This window comes from Centropristis striata, chromosome 16, assembly GCF_030273125.1.
Source record: "Centropristis striata isolate RG_2023a ecotype Rhode Island chromosome 16, C.striata_1.0, whole genome shotgun sequence".
Classification (NCBI taxonomy): domain Eukaryota; kingdom Metazoa; phylum Chordata; class Actinopteri; order Perciformes; family Serranidae; genus Centropristis; species Centropristis striata.
Genome location: NC_081532.1, coordinates 34138071 through 34161656, shown reverse-complemented (window position 1 = coordinate 34161656; position 23586 = coordinate 34138071). Strand labels below are relative to the sequence as shown.

The 23586-nt window shown below is 39.5% G+C and overlaps 1 protein-coding gene across 3 annotated transcripts in view; it reads left to right on the top strand.

The window, feature by feature from the left end:
- syt16 (synaptotagmin XVI) overlaps positions 1-23586 on the top strand; it is a 60376-nt gene that overhangs the window by 19928 nt on the left and 16862 nt on the right. Inside the window, exons 2-3 of one of the 3 annotated variants that reach the window (XM_059353777.1) lie at positions 4992-5165; positions 22083-22387. In XM_059353777.1, coding sequence (XP_059209760.1) covers positions 4992-5165; positions 22083-22387 — 479 coding nt within the window. Of the gene's footprint in view, positions 1-4922; positions 5166-22082; positions 22388-23586 lie in introns of all 3 variants that reach the window. The other 2 variants (XM_059353778.1, XM_059353779.1) reach the window with 2 other exon arrangements.

The window sequence follows — 23586 nt, the reverse complement described above, 5'->3', positions numbered from 1 at the left end:
GAAATATACATCAAACCTTCAGATACAATTTAGGTAGCAATACTGTTTTTTTTAAATTGTTTATTGATGATTACTTATTAATTTAGTCAAACTTTTTGTCCGTAGTGCCATGTTGCATCCAACCCTGTTTGAAATATCTGGAAAAAAAATCAGTTTGTGTGGTTTTGTTGTGTCATTTGACCTCATTTTTTTGGACATCAGTTGCAGAGTTATGACACAGTAGCTGTGATTTGTTGATCTCGTTTTCAAATGTGTTAGAATTGCTGTTTTCAGAGAATTGTCGCAGGTGGATGCTTTAAAAATAGGACAGTGTTGTTTAGTGACATGACGATAAAACATCATAAAGATGCCACCAATGTGTTTGCTGACATAAGAAACAGGAGACACATATGATTTGATGTTACATTTTGCAAAATGTTTAAAAATGTTTTATTTACTGTGCAATTACAATAGGTAAGATGCATTAACATTCCCACTTGTAAAAATAAAAAAATAGACAGTATATAAATACATGCAAATGCACTCATAGAAATAAAGATTATATATAAAAATATTAATCATAACTTAAATATAAACACAAGTAAAATATGTTTTATATTACTTATAAACATAACCTATACTATTAGAAAATGATAAATAAATAAAATAAGAATAAAAACATGATAAATACATATATTTTTACATGCATACATACATGCCAAATATTAATGTTAAATTAAAAATTAAAAATATTAAAATGTAATTTAATTTCTTCTAATTAAAAATGTTTTTTGGGACCTGTGTTTGCAAAATTCTCTCAGTACAGCTGCAGCTCACAGTCATTTTATAATATTAAATAGTAGTACAAGAAATATCTTGCAATATCTCTGCATGAAAAGTGAAAAAAGCATCCTTCAGACCATTAATATCTGTATAAATATAATATAAAGCTGTTGAATAACCAGCCAGCATTACATCCCTCACATTATTCTGCTGGTGTGGGTGAAAACCGATGCAAAGAACATCAAAGAAACAGAGAAATAGTCTCCTACAGGTCCATTTGAGAGACAGGAGCGTCTCTCTGTCGCTGTCGTCATTAGTGTGTAGGTGAGGAAAGAGGAGGTGGTGGTGTTTTATTTTTTTAAGGTGAATCTTGGATAGTGTTATAACCAGCGTTACAGGAGTCTGTCATGTGTTCACACGTCCACACATCTCTCTCTGTGGGAGTGAACAGCAGCTGAGCATGGAGAAAGTGGGCTGAGAATTATTTTCTGTCCGAGTCTTCTGTGTGTTTAATAGAAGGTTGTTAGTGGAGCAGTTTGTTATGGCCTCTTTCTCACACACTGTGGGACTTTTTACATATAAAAGAACGTGTGTTACATCCAAGCTCGGGCCAACACTGCAAAAAAGCCAACTTGTATTTTTTGGCCTAAAACAGTCATTTAAGTTGGTAAAACTTGGAAATATAAATTATTGACATTTAGGGCAATAATGTAAATTAGCACAACAAAGGAAGCCAGTTGTCTGCTCAAAACAAGTTGGTGAGTTGTTGTTACTTATATCTTTAAGTTTGGGGGACAATATTCTGCTAACTCTTATTTCTTTGTTGTGAAATGCGGGAAAGCGGTGAAATTCATTAGCGAAAGCTAGCGGCTAACTGATGCTAGCGGCTAACTGATGCTAGCGGCGCTGCTTGTTACAGCTACAAGAGTAGCCATTAGCGTATCAATGCTAACCCAAAATTGTGGTCCCAACATTAGCTGACATTTCATAGCGGCGTTACAATCGTGCCAATTCAGCACATTGCAGAAGTTAGCAGAAGTAAGGATTAAAAGTTATTACAATGTAAAATTATAAGTTAGTACAACTTACAGTTGAGTTGACAAAAATCTGAATTCAGAGTTGAGCAGACTCAAAAACAAAACTTAAAATATTTAGCTTAATTGTCCAACTTAAAATTTTATCGAAGTTTGTTGCCTTGAAATTTTGAGTTCACCCAACTTTTCTTTTTTTGCAGTGAAACAAGTTCACACCATGCTGACTTTTGCGACTTTCCTACACTGGCACACTGGAGGTGATGTGTTAAGTTGCTGCAGTGTCTGCTTCAGATAAAAAAAGACATACAGTGAAGGGATGTAAGTAAAAGAAAGAAAGAAAGAAAGAAAGAATCGCTCCAGGTGTCGGGGGAGATGCAGCTAGGTCACCCGCAAGTATACATTATAAACAAACATCAACAGTGTTTGTGTAGTTTCTCTCACTTACAGCAGGAAAATAAAGCACAGAAATTGCACTCTGGCTGGGTGGGCCAACAAACCCAGGACTTTCACCCAGCAAAATGGGGTTAAAATAAAAGTAAACCATGGGATTCAAGCATCACTTCCTGCATCATGTTTTTACTGAACTATGTCACTTTGAAGAGTCATGTTGTCCTTGTAACTTCACTGTACTTCACTTCCAGCATTAACGTAATTTATTTACTGTTTTTTAGAGCCTAATCAGGAACTTTTTTGCTTACATTTTGGAGAAGTGGTTTTGTAGCCTTAATTCAATGAAACTGCAACCTTTTTTTTACAACAGCAAACCAAAACCTTCACTTTCTCCCAATTTTTGGGACCTCTGTCTCTACATACTGCTATTATGTTTATCACCAGTTCTTCTCAATCATGATTCGGTACTTTTAGACAGCTAACTAGATCTTTGTCAGTTTTTCTCCATTTCTGATTGGTGCATTGATCTTAAGCTTTTAGGACCTCTGTCTCAACATACTACTATTATGATTCATCACTAGTTCTCTCAACCCTGACTTGTGCTTTAAGACAGCTAACTAGATGCCTGTCTATTCTCTCAATTTCTGACTGATGTATTGCTCTTAACCTGAACCTCTGCCTCTACATACTACTATTATGTTTATTATGTAACCTTAGAGAAGTGGTATTGTAGCCTAAATTCAATGAAGCTGCAGCCTTATTTTACAACACCGAACCTTACAGTTATGTAAAATGACAGGTGCACTATTTTTAGAAAGGTTTTAAGTCAGTAAATCTGCTGTTAGTGTGTGAAGAGGGGCTTGGAACAGAGAGGGAAGAGCTGCAGGAGGAGGGTTGAATTTTTCAATTCTGGCTTTTTTGAGGAAAATGCAGACCCCAACTTTAAGCAAAGACAGCATCATCAAGCCGACAACCAGCTGCTTTTGTGGCTCATTATTTTGCCACCAAACACACACACACACACACACACACTTCTGAGTGCATGTTTTCTGTGCAGATTTATAAGGTGCATCTGTACGGCGTGGGCGGTTAGATTCCTAGAAATCACAGAGCGACATGTGAAGAGTGAAAAAAAACAAACAAAAGGTGGTGTATGAAATAAATAAAACACAATAGTACACACACACACACACACACACCCACGCTGCTGAATCCTTTTTTTGGCGTCGGTGCTCAGCAGGATGTGCACTCGTCTCCGTTTGCTCCCATTGATTCAGTTCTCTGCTCTCTGAGACGTTGCTGTGGAAACAGGAGACGGCGACCCCCCGTTATGCATTTCTATTCATCTGTATTGAGTCTCGGCCACCTCAATGAGAGCAGAGTAGTACGCCTTCGATCACCTCATCTTCACATCAGCTTCCTGCTCTTACTCATTTACTCTCTGTTTTGGTTTCTGTCTTGTTTTCACTCACTGCAACTTGATCAACATCACTCTTTTCTGTCTGTTTTTTTGTTTTTTTGCCTCTCTCCTCTCCTTAATTTGTTTTTTAATTCAACCTCTCTATATGTGCCATTTACATTTATTTGTCTCCCTTCTCTCTTACCATTCCACTCGCTTTTTTCTCACTCTTTTTCCTCTTTCTTTATGTCTTATCTTTTACTCATCTGGACTTTTTCACTTCCACCAGAAGTTTGCGTATGTTTGCATAACAATGTTTCACCAGTCCTCCTTATCCATGACTCTGCACTTTTAGGCAGCTCACTGATCTCAATTTCTTACTGGTGTATTTCTCTTAAGCTGTTTTTGGGACCTCTGTCTCTACATACTTCTATTATGTTTTATCACTAGTTCTCTCAACCACGACTCAGCACTTTTATACAGCTGACTAGATCTCCATCAGTTTCTCTCTGTTTCTGACTGATGTATTGTTCTTAAACTGTTTTAAGGACCTCTGTTTCTACATACTACTATTATGTTTTATCACTAGTTCTCTCAACCACGACTCAGCACTTTTATACAGCTGACTAGATCTCCATCAGTTTCTCTCTGTTTCTGACTGATGTATTGTTCTTAAACTGTTTTTAGGACCTCTGTTTCTACATACTACTATTATGTTTTATCACCAGTTCTTCTTAGCCATGACATCCACGTCCAAAATATGATGTTACAATAACATCATACAGTTTTAGCTTTAGTTTTATTTTTGTACCTGGTCTACTTTTCATGAAACCCCTTCCATGAAAAGTGAAGTAAAAAGTTTGGACATGTATGTAAAAACTGCTCAAAACAAGCTTTTGTGTGTTTGTGTTGTTCTCCCCTGTTAATGTGTATCTTGGCAAACAATAAATATAATAATTATTATTAATAATATGCAGGTGAGATTAAAAGAAAAAAAACAAAAGGCTTATAAAAAAATCTCACCTCAATGAGAAATAATTAAATAATACAAAAAGTATATATTTTTTTTAATGATGCACGTAATCCACAAGAGTAAATAAATAGCAAAGCACAATTTTGTATTTTTAAAAATTTTTTTAATGTTTGATCAGACCACCCAAGTGCTCTTGAACAAGGCACAAGCAGCTGCACAGTTGCTGTTATATTTATTATTTTGCTCTTGAGCAAGGCACTGAGGGTCACTCAAATACTAAAGTATCACTCGTTCTGTCTGTGTGTATCACATGTACCATGCGTACTGTGTGTGTGTGTGTGTGTGTGTGTGTGAATGTTTCCAGACTGTCTGTTTGTGTGGTCTGATCAGTGTGTCATTGTGTGTCCCCTCTCCCTCTCCCTCCTCCTGCCAGTCCCCCCAGAGGCCATCGGCTTCCTGTCGGCGGTGGGCGTCTTCATCGTGGCATTGGCCGTCCTCTTCCTCTTCATCAACAAGAAGCTGTGTTTCTCTCGCGTCGGTGGGATGCCCTGTCTGGAGCAACATGGCCGCCGGAAGAAGGGACGACAGGGAATCCGCCAAGGGCTCGGTGAGTGACGTTTGTTTACGTTGACCAGGACTTCCACATAATTAAAGGGACAGTTCACCCAAAATTCGAAATCACATATTTCTTCTCTTACATTCTGGTGTGTACTTAGTAAGGTTATAATAGTTTTTCATTAGTTTTAGTTTTAATTTCGTTGTGAATTTTTGTTTTCAAATTCAGTTAGTTTTAGTTAGTTTTTAGAGTGAGTTCTCTAGTTTTAGTTTAGTTTTTATTTTTTGAAAATGCTTAGTTTTAGTTTAGTTTTTATTAGTTTAGTGTTAGTTTTAGTTTTTTTGTAATGGCCTATGCGTTGGGTGCCAGATTCAAAGAGGTCATAATAAAGTTTGCCTTTATTTCCTTTGATTTATCATCTCAGCCCCAATAAGGTTATTAACTCTTACAGTTCTGGGTGTTTTGAATTTTGTTTTGAGTGTAAACATCCCAGTCTCAGTAAACATATTCACGTGTTGCATGTTCAAATAGAAACACTGAATTATGAATGAAAAAAGTTGACAAAAACGAAAACTAAGGACATTTTCACTATAATTTTAGTTAGTTTTAGTTAGTTTTGTAACCACACAATACAGTTTCAGTTAGTTATCGTTTTTTTTAAAAACTCTAGTTTTTATTTTAATTTCAGTTAACGAAAATGTTTTTTCAATTCTAGTTTTCGTTATTTCGTTAGTTTTCATTAACTATAATAACCTTGGTACTTAGCAGTAGTAGGGTCATCATGAGGTATGTCCCTTTAGGGCAGTAGGTATTTATATATAATCTGAGGATCAGTTGGTAGAGTGGTCACGTACTGATCAGAAGGTTGGTGGTTCGATCCCAGACCATGTATTCTGTCCTCAGTGTGTGTGTGTCTGTACACACATCGACAGATAGCGAACACATTCCAAAAGAAGGACAGAAACTTGAATACTGTTCACAGGTCTTTAGTGCGGTCTTTCTCTTGAAATAATTGTAAAACTGAAATTACAGAAATAATACAATATATTAACAGAGACAACATGCAAATAACTAAACATTGAAATTATTAAAAACATGAAGATAACTTACAAGCGATCCTTTTCCAAGGCACAACAGCGAAATGATAAAGCAAACTAAAAACCATAAGATGACCTCATGGAATGTATAGATCAAAGCTTTCATGATCAAAGCCCCAAAATCATGTGACTTAACCCACCTATCACATCAAGACTTAGGCAAGAAAAATAAATTACCCTTAAAGGCACACACACAAAGTTTACACAGAACATGACACTCCTCGCCTGGAATTGTTTAAATACCACTATATGAATAACTTGAACATGGCTGAATAACGGGGAGAACTAAATTCACTCTGTGTCTTCCACACTCTTGAGAAGAATCGTCTCAGAGACGGGTCTCAAGAAAGTCTTTGCTGACCCAGATCTTGTGACCTTGAGTTCGATCTTCCTGACCTTTCCATCTTGGTCAGGGAATGTCTTCGTGACCAGAGCCATTGGCCATTCATTCCGCTTCACCTGGCTATCTTTAAGCAGGACCAAGTGACCTTTTTTCAGATTGGGACGCACATCCTGCCACTTACTACGGCTTTGAAGTGTTGGTAAGTACTCGCGTCTCCATCTATTCCAAAAAGTATTGGCCAGATGCTGGACCTGTCTCCACTGCTGGCGGTGGAGGTCTTTGCTGTCGAAGGTTCCCGGAGGAGGAGGGTAAGTACACACCTTCTATGTCAGTAGCGAAGCAGGAGTCAAAAGAAAAGGTGAATCTGGGTCTGAAGAGATAGGCACAAGCGGCCTGGCATTAATGATCGCTGTGACCTCTGCCATCAAAGTTGACAACACCTCATGGGTGAGGCGTGAAGAGCTGCTTTGCATGAGCATGGAATTCAGTATCCTTCTGGAGATGCCAATCATTCGCTCCCAAACTCCCCCCATATGGGAGGAATGGGGAGGATTGAAAACCCAAGTGCAGCCTTCTTCACCCAAGTACTTCCTGACATTGGGCTCTTCAGGATCTGTGAGGAGTATGTGCAATTCCTTGCAGGCACCTGTAAAGTTTGTTCCGCAGTCGGAGCGGATTTGCTTAGCAGGTCCTCGAAGAGCAAAGAAGCGACGCAAGGCGTTAATGAAACTTGAAGTGTCCATTGCCTCGATCAACTCAATGTGCACAGCACGTGTGCTCATGCACGTAAAAAGTACAGCCCACCTTTTGCTGTTAGCTTGACCTCCGCGGGTTCGTCTTGTGGTGATTGCCCAAGGGCCGAACACGTCAAGTCCCACGTAGGTGAAAGGCGGCTCTGTACTTAAGCGATCAGGCGGCAAATCTGCCATCTTCTGCTCACCAGTTCTCCCACGAAGCTTGTTACATATAACGCACTTGTGAAGGATACTGTTGATACATTTCTTGGCCCCGACGATCCAGTACCCTGCTGTGCGGACAGACCCTTCTGTAAATACACGACCTTGGTGTCTGACGTTTTCGTGGTAATGCCTCACAAGTAGCGTTGCGACATGGCAGCGACCTGGGATGACAAGAGGCATTTTTTCTCTTGCGTCAAGTGCCGACCTATTGAGCCTGCCTCCTATTCTTAGAAGGCCATCCTTGTCCACACTGGGGTTTAGCTTTCTCAGAGGGCTGTCTTTTGAGATGTTTTTCCCAGCAGTCAGGCAAGAGAGCTCTTTTCTGTAGGTCTCATTTTGTACACATCTGATGATGAGAGCTTCTGCTTTGAGCAGGTCTTCTGCTGTGTGAGGCCTTTTGCATCGATGCCAGCCACTACAGTCCTCATGCTTAGCCTTAACAGCGCTCCGTTGAGACTGAGTAATGTGTGTCAGGAATGCTATGGCTCGCACCAAAGACCTCCAGGATGAGAACCGTTCAAAGTGATGACATCCCAGATTAGTTGGAGGAACAGAGAGCATGGTAGCATGAGCACGCACCTCAGTATCAAGATCTGGAGCGATAAGGTCGTATGACTCCTGTTCTGAAGTGGACACTCCTTCCGGTAGAGATAAGAAAGGAGGTCCAGTGAGCCATGTTGTGTTGACAAGCTCGGCTGCAGGTACAGATCGCGTGGCGAGATCTGCCGGATTCTGAGTGGTGCAGATGTAATGCCACTGCTCAGGTTTGGTAGACTTCCTGATTCGCTGTACTCTGTTGGAAACATACACATAAAACCGTCTGGTCTGGTTATATATGTATCCTAAGACAACTTTGCTGTCTGTGTAGAACTGCAATGTATCTACACTGATGTCCAACTCACTCTCCACTAACTCCGCCATTTCCACTGCTAATACAGCTGCACCCAGCTCCAACCTCGGAATAGTGTGGGCAGCTGCGGGAGCTAGTTTTGCTTTCCCCAGGACAAACCCTATGTGACACTCTCCAACACTGTCGATCACCTTCAGGTAAGCTACTGCGGCAATAGCTTTCACCGAGGCGTCTGAGAAAATGTGGAGTTCCTTTCTGCGGGCTGTGGTAAGGGTAGTAGGAGTGTAAGCTCTTGGAATCTTGAAGTCACTCAGACTTTGTAAGGAGTTTTTCCACACTCTCCATTCGGCTTCCTTTTCTTCTGGAAGAGGACTATCCCAGTCGAGGACCTCGCCACTGGTAAGTTCACGCAGTAGGAACTTCCCTTGAATGATGATCGGTGCGACGAGTCCAAGAGGGTCGAAGAGACTGTTCACAATGGCTAGAACACCTCTACGGGTGAAAGGTTTCTCTGTAGCTGCCACTCTGAAAGTGAAGAGGTCATGTTTGAGATCCCAGCTGAGCCCTAAGCTACGTTGGATGAAGTCTGAGCTGTCATCAAAGTCCAGATTCTGAAGACCCTTTGCATGGTCTTCTGGAAGAAAGGCCTCCAAGACTCCAGAGTTGTTTGACGCTATCTTGTGGAGCCTCAAGTTTGAGGAGGCAAGCATCTCTTGTGTTCTTTTGAGTAGGTCGATAGCCTCAGCAGCTGATGGTAGGGACTTAAGGCCGTCATCAACATAGAAGTTGCGCTCAACGAAGTGTTTGGCAACCAAGCCGTATTCATTTGCTCCATGTTGTGCCGCATGACGAAGACCGTAGATGGCTACTGCCGGAGATGGGCTGTTGCCGAAGACATGGACTTTCATCCTGTACTCGACAATATCATTGCTGGGTTTGTTGTCCTTGAACCAGAGGAACCGAAGAAAGTCTCGATGATCTTCTCTGACAATGAAGCTGTGAAACATCTGCTCAATGTCCGCAATCACAGCCACTGGCTCCTTTCGGAAACGCAGCAAGACTCCGAGTAAACTATTGTTCAAATCCGGGCCGGTAAGTAGCACGTCGTTCAATGAGACACCACGGTGCTGGGCACTTGAATCAAAGACAACTCTGATTTGAGTTGGCTTACGAGGGTGGTATACACCAAAGATGGGTAAATACCATCGCTCTTTTTCCTCTGACAATGGTGGAGCAAGCTCTGCCTGGTCGCGATCAAAGATCTTCTGCATGAAGCCCAGAAAGTGAGTTTTCATCAGAGGCTTTCTCTCTAGAGTGCGTTGAAGAGAAGTAAGCCGACGGAGAGCCTGCTCTCGGTTGTTTGGGAGCCGCTGCCGAGGGGATCGAAATGGAAGCGGTGCCACCCAACTGTTGGTGTTGTCCATAAACATCTCTTTATCCATGAGCTCCAAGAAAAGCTTGTCTTCGATGGAGAGACCCACTTTATCATCATCCTTGGTCCTTTCAAAGATTGAGCTGCCAAGGCTGCAGTCATCAAGAACTGTGGTGCCAAACTTTTCCTTTACTTTAAGGTGCTTGGGGCATGGAGAAAGGAGAGATGGACGCCCGTTTTCAAGCACGTTGGTCCGGAAGGCAGTGACAGCTTCTGGTTTGTGGGTTGAGCCCAAGCATACGTTGCCAACGACAACCCAGCCAAGGTCCAGTCTCTGAGCGTAGGGGGCATTTGGAGGTCCATTGCGATGCTCTCTGACCTTATGAACCTGAAGGATGTCACGTCCTAGAAGGAGTAATATCTGAGCCTCTGGATCTAGATGTGGGATCTTATGGGCTATGGACTTTAGATGAGCATGGTGCTGCGCAGCTGCAGGTGTCGGGATCTCCGACCGATCATCTGGCATGTGATTACACTCTATGAGCGTGGGAAGCATCACCTTTGTCATTCCATCCAATGACTCCATCATAAACCCTGTAGCTCTTCTGCCTGACGTTTCAGTAGTACCTGCACACGTGCGCAGTGTGTATGGTGAGTCCAACCCTTTAATTTGGAAGAGGTTGAAGAATTCAGACCTGGCTAATGACTTGTTACTTTGATCGTCCATTATGGCATAAATCTTAATGACTTTGTCTTGATGTGCCTTGGGATAGACTTTCACTAGACAGATCTTAGAACAAGATCTAGGTTCCTTACCTCTGTCGCAAACTTCTGTGCACCTGGATGTGACTGCTGACTGAGGTGCCTCTCCTTCTCCCTCCCCGCCATGCACTAAGGAGGGGTCTCTGATGTCCCATGGAGCAGGTCCAGGGTGTAGTGCAGCAATATGGCTGTCGCTCTCACATTCTTTGCACTTTAAGGCCACTTCACAGTTCTTTGCGAAGTGAGCAGTAGAAGAGCAACACCTAAAGCAGATGCCATTCTCTCTAAGAAAAGCCTTACGCTCTTCAATCGGCTTGCTTCGAAAACCTCTACACTTTTTTAGAGGATGGGGTTTTTTATGGATGGGGCATTGTCTATCGATGTCACTCAGCTTGCTGCTCAAACTGTCTGACCGAGAAGTTGAGCGTTGCGATGCAACTTCAGTCTTGTGAGCAGACACATGACCTTTCATGTATCCTGTTCTCCTTTCCACTCGTTCTGTCTTTGGTGGACCTGTGGAGGATCTGTAGGAACTGATTGACGAAACTGTCGGGACGGCTGAGAGTGTGAAGCTAGGGTCGTTCCTTCTGCGTGCTTCATTACATATGAAGTCTGTGAAGAAAGCAAATGGAGGAAAAGAGACATTACATTGTTCCTTGTACTGAGAACCGTGAGCTAACCACCTCTCTTGCAGATTGTGTGGCAACTTTTCAACGATTGGGTTGACCCCCCTGGCGGTGTCCAGGTATGAGAGACCAGGTAAGTAGCCCTCAGATTTGGCAGACTCTAACTCTCTTAACAGGTCTCCCAGCTCCCTGAGCTTTAAAGCGTCCTTGGGACTGATTTTAGGAAAGTTCTCTATCCTTTCAAAAAGAGCTCTCTCGATTACTTCAGGGGAGCCATAACACTCCTCTAAGCGATCCCAAGCCATCCTTAAGCCTACGACAGGGTTAGCAACATACACAGAACGAATCCTTATGATGTGTTCTGAAGATTGGTTTCCTAACCATTTTGTTAAAAGGTCGAGTTCTTCACTTGCGCTCAAGTTAAGTCCCCCTATGGCATTTTGGAACGAGGACTTCCACGCCCAGTAGCTTTCAGGGCGGTCGTTGAACTTGATGAGGCCAGAGTTCACAAGCTCACGACGCACTAGGTACCTGGTGATATCACTCATACCAGTCCTGTCGTCAACATGCGGCTGTAATGTGGCCCTATTGAAAGACGGAGTGTCTGGCTGTGCCAAGGGAGGGTTAGCAGGGGACTGGTGATGCACTGCTGGCGTTAGCCTTTCGGGTTGCTGTGCCATGTGGTTGTCGTTGTCCGTCATGGTGCATTGACGAACCACAGGCGTTGTCCTCTCGGGCTGCTTTGCTTTAGGAACATCACTTTTAGGTAAGACTTGAGAAACACTACTGATATCCCCAGGGATGTGCTCCTTTTTGACAGGTGACAACAAGGATGGTGTATATGGTTTAAGTTCTGGAGGCTCTGTAACACTAAGATGTAGCTTGGAGTGCTGTTCGACATAGTCACGCGTGCGCTGCATGGCAAAGTGAACTGAATCGCGGTGACTCCCACTGCCGTCTCTGTCTTCAACCACTGCTGCTGCTTCAAGAACTTCAGCTTCTGCCAAAGCTATAGCTACCTCCTTCTCATGTTTTAAAGTTGATAACTCAGCCATTATGCGTGCCTCTTTGACCTTCACCTCTGCAGCTAGACGGGCCTCTTCCACCTTCAACTCAGCGGCTAGACGAGCCTCTGCTAATCTTAATTCAGCTTCTCGCTGAACATAAGGAGCGCTTGCCCGTGCAGCTTCGACTTTAGCACGGGCTCTGGCTGCTGCCCTGCTAGCTGAGGAAGAATTAGATGAGGTGGATAGGGTAGAACATTGTGATTTTGCTTTGAGTGTGGCGTCCTTTTCCGTACCACCATGATCTTTGCTGGGCGATTGTTCCTGTCTAGCTTCACTAGCATGAGACATCATAGATTGAGCTCCTCCAAAGGATGAATGAGAAGAGGTGGATTAGGAGACCTCTGCGTTATAGGTGTTGATCTTGCACAGTACCTTGCTTTCCGTAATGCTGTAGTGCCTGCCGTGCAGTCGCTTTTTTACTATTCTGTCCTCAGTGTGTGTGTGTCTGTACACACATCGACAGATAGCGAACACATTCCAAAAGAAGGACAGAAACTTGAATACTGTTCACAGGTCTTTAGTGCGGTCTTTCTCTTGAAATAATTGTAAAACTGAAATTACAGAAATAATACAATATATTAACAGAGACAACATGCAAATAACTAAACATTGAAATTATTAAAAACATGAAGATAACTTACAAGCGATCCTTTTCCAAGGCACAACAGCGAAATGATAAAGCAAACTAAAAACCATAAGATGACCTCATGGAATGTATAGATCAAAGCTTTCATGATCAAAGCCCCAAAATCATGTGACTTAACCCACCTATCACATCAAGACTTAGGCAAGAAAAATAAATTACCCTTAAAGGCACACACACAAAGTTTACACAGAACATGACACCATGGCAGCCTACATAAGCTATTGTATAGTTTTGCTTTCAGCACTTTAACTTGTGACGCCATGATGGTCTTTACTTTCATTCAGAACCTGAATTGATTTATGTAATAATTCTACTTATTTGGAAAGCTGTAGGTGGCTCGCAAAGGTTGCTCTGACATGTTTACTCGTTTACGTAAAAATAAACGGAGGAGGTGAGTGCAAAAGTTCGCAGAGCTGCATTTATGAGAAATACCATAAATTCAAATATATATAAATCTATAGTTTTAAAAGGAAGTGAGTTTAAAGTATAGACACATCGATTCAGTCACGTCTCTCTTAGAAAGACAGACAATAAAGAATATTCCTTAATGAAATCTGTGAGCGCTGTGGTTTTCTAGTCAAGGTCACCTTTTATATAACCTGACACGTCTCAGCAGGAGAGAGAGAGAGAGAGAGACTCCTGAATGCATTATGACTCCAATTAAACTCTTCAGTAACAGCGAGGGGACGTGGGTGAGTTTGTGTTTGTGCAGTGGTTTCTGTGGGCAACTGTGTATGTATGAAGAGAAAGAGCAGAGAGTGAGTCAGCCACATACTGCCACAAAGCTCTGCAGCCACTCACAATGAAAATAGTAACATTATAAAACCTTGAAGAAAAATTCAGCAAAGAGAAAAAATAAAGTACAGGAAGAAAAAAAATAGAGAGAGCGAGAAAAGGGCACAGTTTGTATTCTCTCTTTCTTTCCTCCCACTTGTCAAACACTGCCAACACTTAGAGCAAAGGTTACTTCAAGTCCCAGTGAAATGCAAAATACATTTTCACACTTTTGTCTTTTTCATTTGGCTCTTAAATATACGTCAAAAAAAATCTGCATCAGAGTGTTTAATATCAAAATTCTTGTTTTTCTTCTCTTGTAAAACCAATTAAAATGGTTTCTAATGTTCGATTACACACTTTGAACTAATTTATTTTATGAAAATTAAATTAAATGACATTGGCCAGCTGTGGAGGAAGTAATGGTTTATATACACTACCGGTCAAAAGTTTTAGAAAACCCCAATTTTTCCAGTTTTTTATTGAAATTCAAGCAGTTCAAGTCAATTGAACAGCTTGAAAGGGTCCAAAGGTAAGTGGTGAACTGCCAGAGGTAAATAAAAAAAGGTAAGCTTTACCAAAACTGAAAAATAATGTACATTTCAGAATTATACAAGTAGGCCTTTTTCAGGGAACAAGAAATGGGTTAACAACTTAACTCTATGGAGTCTTGGGCTATTTTGTCCATTTTTGAATTCTTTTCATGTCTTTGTAAGTCATTTTGTGTCTTTTTTGGTCATTTTGTGTCTTTTTTAAGTCATTTTGTGTCTTTTTTGGTCATTTTGTGTCTTTTGTAAGTCATTTTGTGTCTTTTTTAAGTCATTTTGTCTTTTGGTGTCTTTTTTAGTCATTTTGGTGTCTTTTTTTGGTCATATTGTGACTTTTTTTAGTCCTTTAGTCCAACATAAAATGTGATTTTGAATCTTTTTTTTACTTTCAAAACACTATCATGCTCAATAAAGAATTTTAAATGTTGCAAATGTGCATTAATTTCAGAGTACACTGAGACATTAAACTGCATAATTTTCAAATAAATTCTGGAAAAGTTGGTGTGTTCTAAAACTTTTGACCAGTAGTGTAAATATGATAAAATATGGAGAGAGGTAGGAGGCGATATAACTTTGGATATCAGTGGACAAAAACGTATCCTTCTTCTCCAAAACAATGTGGCTAAGGTCTAATTCAGGGGGGCTTTCTGCAGACCTCCAGACTGGTTAAAAGTTGGCAAAGTTTCCCTTTCATCTCCCTGCTGATGTAACATTAAGTGAGGAAAGACTCCGCTTCGAATGTCATCAGACGATTGAAGTCGGGCAAGAAGAGGCTGTGTTAGACTTATCCGTTGTCCATTGACAGGTTTATAAAAATTCCATCATAATCTATTATTATCCGTCGTTTTCATTTTTTTTATTTCTATGATAAGACATAATATTGCACAGAGCTTAACACAGACCTTAGCAGCTGGACAACAGGGTTTTGCTTCATGAGATCCAGACAAAACCATACAATACCTCATTAATATCATGGACTGTATATAAGTAATGGACATAGTCACCGTGACGTCAGCATTACATTGTAATGTAAACAGGAAGCAGACCATATTTGGACTGTGGAGGAGGAGAGGGATCTGATCACTGACTACAGCCTCTCTACACCTCAACATGACTGAGAGAAGCTGCTGCTAATTCATGTTAGCATGGAGCATTTTTTTTTTTTTTTCTCAATATTTTTATTAGGAGGTAAGGCACATTAGAACAGGAACCAATGTTATAATTACATGGAGTATCACATCACATCCGCATCACAATTGAAAATATAAACTATCGATACAATAGAAATACTGTGCATCATGAAAAATGAAGAGCAAGACATACAGTCTGCCTCCTAGGATGTTTTCTTATTTTATATTTATGGCCCAATAGGAACATGATTGGGTGACTAACAAACAGTGTATAAATCAAAAAATAATAATAAAAAATAAGGTGAAAATAAATAAGTAATAATAATAAATAAGTAACTGAGGATTCTTGTATGTAATAATTAAAAGCATGGAGCATTAACTGGAATGTTTATTTTGGCTAGCAAAAAAAAAAAGTTTGTTACTTACCTGGAAAAACGAACAGCAACTCCTTGGAGTGTCTGTTAGTCCAACCAAACGCTGTAGAAGACATTTTAAATGGACAAAACGTTCCAACAAAACATCATTAAGTAAAAAATACAGTGAAAGGGTCAAAGTTATGAGACCAAACTGGTAAATGTCCTTTATATATCTAACTTTATTGACACGTTGCCGTGGATACGCATTGTTCTGCTTCTCTCCTGATGACAGCTTGTCTTGTTAGCCACCTGTCAATCAAAGGTAGCCCCGCCCCAAAACATACCATTCTTTATCTTCTATTTTCTTCTAAATGGGGCCATTATTAGAACTATTAACATCAAATTGTCTTGAAGAAGATTTTTTACTAGCAATTGAGACCAAAGTGTTGTCCTCAAAAAAAATTCTGAGGTAATAAATCAAGTGAGAAGTTTTCTCATTTTGTATTGAGATGAATGGATCCAAATGCTTCTGCAGCCGCCGTCAGCGCCCCCTGCTGGAATTTTCTGTAGAATGCAGCTGAAGGCACTTCCTGGTTTGCCTCCCTGCTCAGACCTGGAGGTTGCCGCCTGGTTTATATGCTGATGGACAGGAGTGTGAAATAACTTTAACCTTCAAAATTTTCCATCACTGAGGGCGAGTAGGGTCCTGCTCCACCTGCTGGCAGGTTGAGAAGGTTGTTATCAGCTCATTCAATGGTCGCTCACTGAGAACAAAGTTGTTACGTTTTGTTAAAAGGTGCCACAAAACTACTTCTCGAATGTTAGGGCAAAAAACTTTCTGGTTAGGCGTTATAAAAGACAGTTTAAGAAGTAAATAAATGCATGTAAAGAAAGTGAAGGTTTAAGGTCAATGCGTTACGCCTGGAGAGCAACATTTCGTGCTTTAGGCTACGTTTACATGATGACGGTCTGGACAGAAGACGCAAAAGTGGCGTTGCGTCTTCACTTTTTATTCCTCGTTTAGACGAGCGTTTTCGGGAGGAAATCTGCTGCATACGGTGACGCAAAAGTGTGTGAAATGTGATTGTATGCAGCCAGACGGCATCACTTAAAGCCATAAGAGCATCTTTGGGCATGCAGATGTTTTCACACCACACATTTTCATCAGCTACTCCTTCCACAAAGTTCTCCACCATCACTAGATCTCCCAGGTCTCGTTCACAGCCGTCTGGCTCCTCCCACCAATTGCTGCATCCAGAATGTGATGGAGGTAATTCCAGATCCTTCTCTGTTCACTAATACTATCTGTACATATCCTGGACATTTGGTGGAAAGACTCCTGTAAGTTTATTAGAGCTGCCAGAGCAGCTTGAAGGTCCCACCATGGAAATAATCCCACGTTTCTTTATTTCCTGTCCTGGAGCATGTATGTGACGTAAACACATACGTGACGTGAGCAGATCAGATCAGAGTTTTGTGTCTTGTCAGTGTAGACGACACGCTACGGAGGAGAGGATTTAACTTTTCCACTTTGGAGGGTGGTTTCAGATTTTTGCGTTTTTAAGCCCCAAAAACGCCGTCACCGTCTAAACGAAAGGCACTTCCCATAAAATATTTAGTCGTTTTTACCCGCGAGCGTCCTCTTGTAAACGGGGCCTCATACTCCATTTTCTTGCTTCCAACCTTCGCTTCCACTCTCGATAACGTCATTTCCTAAAATTGTCAGGCTAAGTTTTAATACTTTAAACAGCTCGAGTGGAGGATCACTTCAGTGTTGAACTGGACACTGACAGTAGTGTTTCTGTGAGAGCTTCCTCATGTGGGCTGAAGAGGGAAAATCCTGCACACATTTAATTATGACTGAGAGTCATTTTAACTCAGTTCTGTAGCTTTTTTTAATCAAACTTAGATTTTCACAGTTTTAATCCTCTAAAATTAGATAAATAATCTGATTAATTAATTGATTTTATTGTCGTTTTCAAATATCTTCATTGTGAAGCAAGTATCTGAACAGGGTGATGTTTGCTTTTGTTCTGAATAAACATAAAATATCAAAACATACATCAAGATAAATAAGGTATCAGAAAAACAACACGACAAAATCATCTGAATGAGGAAATAAAAATACATTAACGCCAAAAATAAGTAGAATAATAATAATAATTATGTCAAACAACATAATTAAGAAAACATAGAGGAAAAAAAAGAGCAGGAACCAGATAAACAACATAAATTACACATTATACTAAATAAACAAACCGTTCTGATATTTGTCCAAACTTAAGAAACAAAGCAAACAAACTTAAAAGCATCAAAATAAAATAAAATGTCAGTGCAGCAAAAAATCTTGATCCGACCTTTTAACAGACATTTCATTGAATATGGTTATTCTTAATGCATTACAATAAGGACAATGCAGAAAATTCTTTCTGAGTTTCTCCTAATTTACATAATTTACACAACCTGTTGGATGTTTTTGAATCTGAGGGAGGATTCCTGTTTTCAACTGTGCAGCTAAAGACCTTTAACTCTGATAATTTTGCTAATATTAGGTTCAATGTCGCTTGATTTGAATGTATGTTCGTAGTTTTGCTTTTAATCTTGAGACCATTTTTCTTCAAATCTAGCAAATAACTTTCTTTTAAATGTGTTTATGTTACTAGGAAGATTATTACGATACATACACTACCGGTCAAATGTTTTAGAACACACCAACTTTTCCAGAATTTAATTGAAAATTATGCAGTTTAATGTCTCAGTGTACTCTGAAATTAATGCACATTTGCAACATTTAAAATTCTTTATTGAGCATGATAGTGTTTTGAAAGTAAAAAAAAGATTCAAAATCACATTTTATGTTGGACTAAAGGACTAAAAAAAGACACAAAATGACCAAAAAAAGACACAAAATGACTAAAAAGACACAAAATGACTTACAAAGACATGAAAAGAATTCAAAAATGGACAAAATAGCCCAAGACTCCATAGAGTTAAGTTGTTAACCCATTTCTTGTTCCCTGAAAAAGGCCTACTTGTATAATTCTGAAATGTACATTATTTTCCAGTTTTGGTTAAGCTTACCTTTTTTTATTTACCTCTGGCAGTTCACCACTTACCTTTGTACCCTTTCAAGCTGTTCATTTGACTTGAACTGCTTGAATTTCAATAAAAAACTGGAAAAATTGGTGTGTTCTAAAACTTTTGACTGGTAGTGTATATTGTAGATAAGGTTCCTCAAAAACTATAAAAAAGAAGAAAAACCCACTCATTGATCCTGTTTTACAACTTATTAAGCAAACGACTTCCCAGCCAACCCGTGTTCTCCTGCACGGCCAAAAAAGGATCAAACTAATTAAGTAGAAAGTCACATTAACAAACAGCAGGATGGTTTGAATCCAGGTGGAGCTGTGAGTCAAACAGTGAGCAAACACCTGCAGCAGGTGGAGTCTCTGGTATTTCCAGTCGGCTTCCTGAACAAACAACACATCCTGTTTGGACTCAGAGGCCGAGGTAGGGGCTCTTACTTTACCTGATGTTTTTGTTACGTTTTCTTTCAGTTTTAGTCAAATTATATGTTAAAATGTTGTTTAGAATGTCCGCTGACCGGACACTGTCGGTTTGTTTTAGGTAGTTTCAGCTCATGTGTCACGTTTCCTCAAGTACTGAAGTAAAACTTCAAGACTATTGTACTTGTACCTGAGTATTTCCATTTTATACTATATCTCAGAGATAAATGTAATTTGGAGGATGAAGTATTCCTTTATGTGTTGAGAAATTCTCTTTAAAATCCCTCTTGGATCACCCATAAAACTCCTCGTCACATAGCTAAAAAGAACAACTCTTTTTTAGTTTTTAGGGATTTGTGATTCTCACAGGATGGCAAAGAATTTATTTATTTATTTTTAAAGGTTTTTAGATCTTAAATTATTATTATATATTTTTAAATATTTTTAAGTTGTGTTTTTTTATTTATTTATTTAAAAATTTTTTTTAAAAGGTTTTTACACATTATTTTTTTTATCTATTAGGGCAATTTGTCTTTATTTTTATTTTTTAATATGTTTTTAAAAATATTTTTAGGACAATAAGTTAAAAACATAGAGGGTAGGGAGGGGCTGAGGAAAAACAAATACTACAGATACAAGATATTTTGTGTTCAAACTGGGAAGCTTGAATTATTTCTACTTTACTTCAATCAAGTAAATTTGCAACTTTTTTCTCGAAATATTACCTGAAGTTACCAAACATAGTTCTTTGCCTGATAAAGGGTTAATATAAATGTACAGGTGCATCTCAAAAAATTTGAATATCATGGAAAAGTCCATTTCCAGTAGTTCAAGTGGAATAGCCCCAACCAAGTATTGAGTCATATAGATGACATACCTTTCAGAGGCCAATATTTCCATATTAAACATACTTTATAAAATTGGTCTTTTGTAATGTTAAAAAATGTTTTGAGAAACTGAATTTTAGGTCTTCATTAAATGTAAGCCACACTCAATAGAATTAGAAGAAATTAAATAATTAAGACATCAAATGTTTCATTCTGTGTGTAATGGATTTATATAATGTGTTATTTCCACTTTTTGAAATGAATTACTGACATAAATAAACTTTCTATGATATTCTAATTTATTGAGATGCATCTGCACTTCTTTGTATACCAAGGACTTTACTTACTTTGAAAAGGGTTGTTTTTTTTCAATAAGGCTGTGGGAAAATGTTTTTCTATCCCACGCATAAGTGTGTGTGTGTGTGTGTGTGTGTGTGTGTGTGTGTGTGTGTGTGTGTGTGTTACAGTAGCATATATATATATATAATCATAGAGCTACACTACTGCGCTCTGAGAGCTTCCGTTTGTTTGTGAATAGCTTCAGAAGACATGAGCTAACAGAGCCGACACGCTGTATGTGGGTGTGTGTGTGTGTGTGTGTGTGTGTGTGTGTGTGTGTGTGTGGTCTGCTGATTTCCTGCTCTGCTGGTAACCATGGCTACCGCTCAGGTAGAGTGACCTGCTGCGTCACTCATTCAGCTGTTGCTATCCAATTATGGTGAAATTATGATGTGAGTGGAGTAACCCTTGGCTCAGAGAGAGAGAGAGAGAGGGTTTATAAATGTTCTCGTCTCACTTTTTGACTTCTCAGAAAGGTTTTTTTTCATTTTAATATACTGTATATACTGTTTACTTTTGATACTTTGATGTACAGTTTATTTTCTTATTAACCCTTTATCAGGCAAAGAACTATATTTGGTAACTTCAGGTAATATTTCGAGAAAAATGTTGCAAATTTACTAGATTAAAGTGGCAAATCTGTGTGAAAAAAGTCGCAGATTTACGAGAAAAAAGTGGGAAAAAGCAACTTTTTTCTCCCAGATTCACCACTTTAAATCTCATAAATCGACGCATTTTTTTCTTGTAGATTTGCCACTTTAATCTCGTAAACTTTTTTCTCAAAACAGCTGCAGAAAGAAGTCAGATTGAATAAAAGAAAATTAGCCTACTTTTCAGTTGATTTCTGACGTCATTAAACATTCACATAATGGGTTTATGGTTTGAATCGCTAGTTTCAAGTCTTCTTCAATACAACATGATGTTCATTTAGTAAAATAACTATTAATTTATTTATTATAACAGGCCAAAAGTGTTTTTATGCTTTCTTTGAAACTGGATCTCCTCTCTCTTCCTCCTCACATTTTCTACTTCCTCCTGCTCTGGTTTCCTCCTTTCCTTTCCTTTCCTTGTTTCCTCCATGCCTCTCTTCTTCTTTTCCTCTTTATGCTTTTCTCTTTTATCCTTTCATGTCCTCCTCTCGTTTTCTTATTTCCTTTCCTTGTTTCCACTTGCCTTTGAACTCCTCTCCTGTTTTTCTCATTTTCTACTTCTTCTCTGGTGTCCTCCTTTCCTTTCCTTGATCTCTTCTTTTCTCTTCAACTCCTTTTCTCCTTCTGCTTCCCTCTTTTATCCTCCATTTTCATCCTCTCTTGTCCCTTTGTTTCCACTCTTTCTGCCCTTTTTTTCCTCCATTTTTATCTCCTCTTTCCTTGTGTCCTCTCTCTCCTCTCCACCTCCTCATTTGTTTTTCTCCTTTGAGATTATCTTTCTTCCTTTCCTTGTTTCCTCCTTCAATTTCAACCCCTCTCCTGTTTCTCTATTCTTTTTGTTTTATCCTTTCTCCTCTTTTTCTCTCACTTCTCTCTCATCTCCTCCTCCTCTCCTTTTATCCTTCCCTCTGAGGCCTCCTTATTTACTTTTTTTCTTTCCTCATTGCCTCTCAACTCCTCTTCTCATTTACTTCTCATTGTTTCTTCTAATCTTTGTTTCCTCCTTATTCTTTACTCTCCTATCTTCATCTCCTTGTTCCCACCTGTCCTTTGTCTCCTCTCCTCTCCTCTCCTCTCCTCTTCCTCTTCCTCTTCCTCCTCCTCTTCCTCTCCCAGCTCCTCCTCCTCATCAGCCCCTGTGTCTCCCTGTGTTTATCTCCCTCCAGTGAGCAGCTACGGTGACGATGACGATGTTGATGACGGCAGCAGCTCCTCTGACAGCGAAGACGAAGTCCTGAAGCAGTTCGAGATCTCGGTGTCGCGTTCTCAGAGTTTCCGTACCTCCGCGGCGGCGGCAGCAGCGACACACAGCGGCGGCGAGCAGCAGCCACAGAAGACGCAACTGTCATTGGGCCGGCGCCACAAATTCTCCCGACTGTCGGACCAGGAGGAGGGCAGCACCGAGCCGTCAGACTGTGAAGGTGCAGAAATATCTCCAATTGCACACACACACATTTTGAGGTTAAAGGGCATAGTTTGAAATCTCTGAAGAGTCTCATCATAGTGTACACACACCGGCAGTAGCCCCCGTGGCCCTTTCAGAATTTCCCCAGAGGAAATTTTCTAGTTGCTATTACTGTTTACTTTTGATACTTTGATGTACAGTTTATTTTCTTATTAAACCTTTATCAGGCAAAGAACTATATTTGGTAACTTCAGGTAATATTTCGAGAAAAATGTTGCAAATTTCCTAGATTAAAGTGGCAAATCTACAAGAAAAAAAGTTGCAGATTTAAGAGATTTAAAGTGGCAAATCTGTGTGAAAAAAGTCGCAGATTTACGAGAAAAAAGTGGGAAAAAGCAACTTTTTTCTCCCAGATTCACCACTTTAAATCTCATAAATTGACTAATTTTTTTCTTGTAGATTTGCCACTTTGATCTCGTAGACTTTTTTCTCAAAATATTATTTTCGTATGTTTTTTTTACACATTCTGGCTGTATGTAATATCCTCCAATATTCTCTAGGGTTGAAATTTGGAATTTGTCTCCAATATCTCCAATTGCTCCTTTTTGTTGAACTATATATTCTCCCAGAATTAACAGCAATAAATGTCATAATCATTTAACCCTCTGAACCCCAACAAGCTGTTTCAGGGCATTGTTTGCTCTTTTTACATTTAACTCTCCTGTGTCCTTGTGTTTCACTGAAATATATAAAATCTCTATCAATCTATAAGTCCTGCAGCTCTATGGAAGCAACACAATCATGGCTACAAGGGGGAACAACTCAAACATGTCTGTGTGCATGACAGAAATCAGAAAAAAAAGAAAAAGCACAAGTTTAATCACTTTTCCAAGTGCCCACAAGTGTCAAAAATTATAAAAAAAGACAAAAAAATAACCATAAAAGACATAAATAGATTAAATAAAGACAAAACATTACCAAAAAAGGACTTAAAAAGACATAAAAATACCAAAAAAGACACAAAATTACCAAAAAAAGATGCAGTTAACTCCACATTTTGTACATATTGAAGTATTGTCTTGTTACCAGCCTCATCTGTCCTCTCCTCTCAGCTCTGTGTAAACAGATTTTCAGTGAATATCGTTGGTCTCAGCAGAATCAATCATGTCTTCACAGTGTCTCTGAGGAGCAGAATTTAATGTTTTTAACAGGATC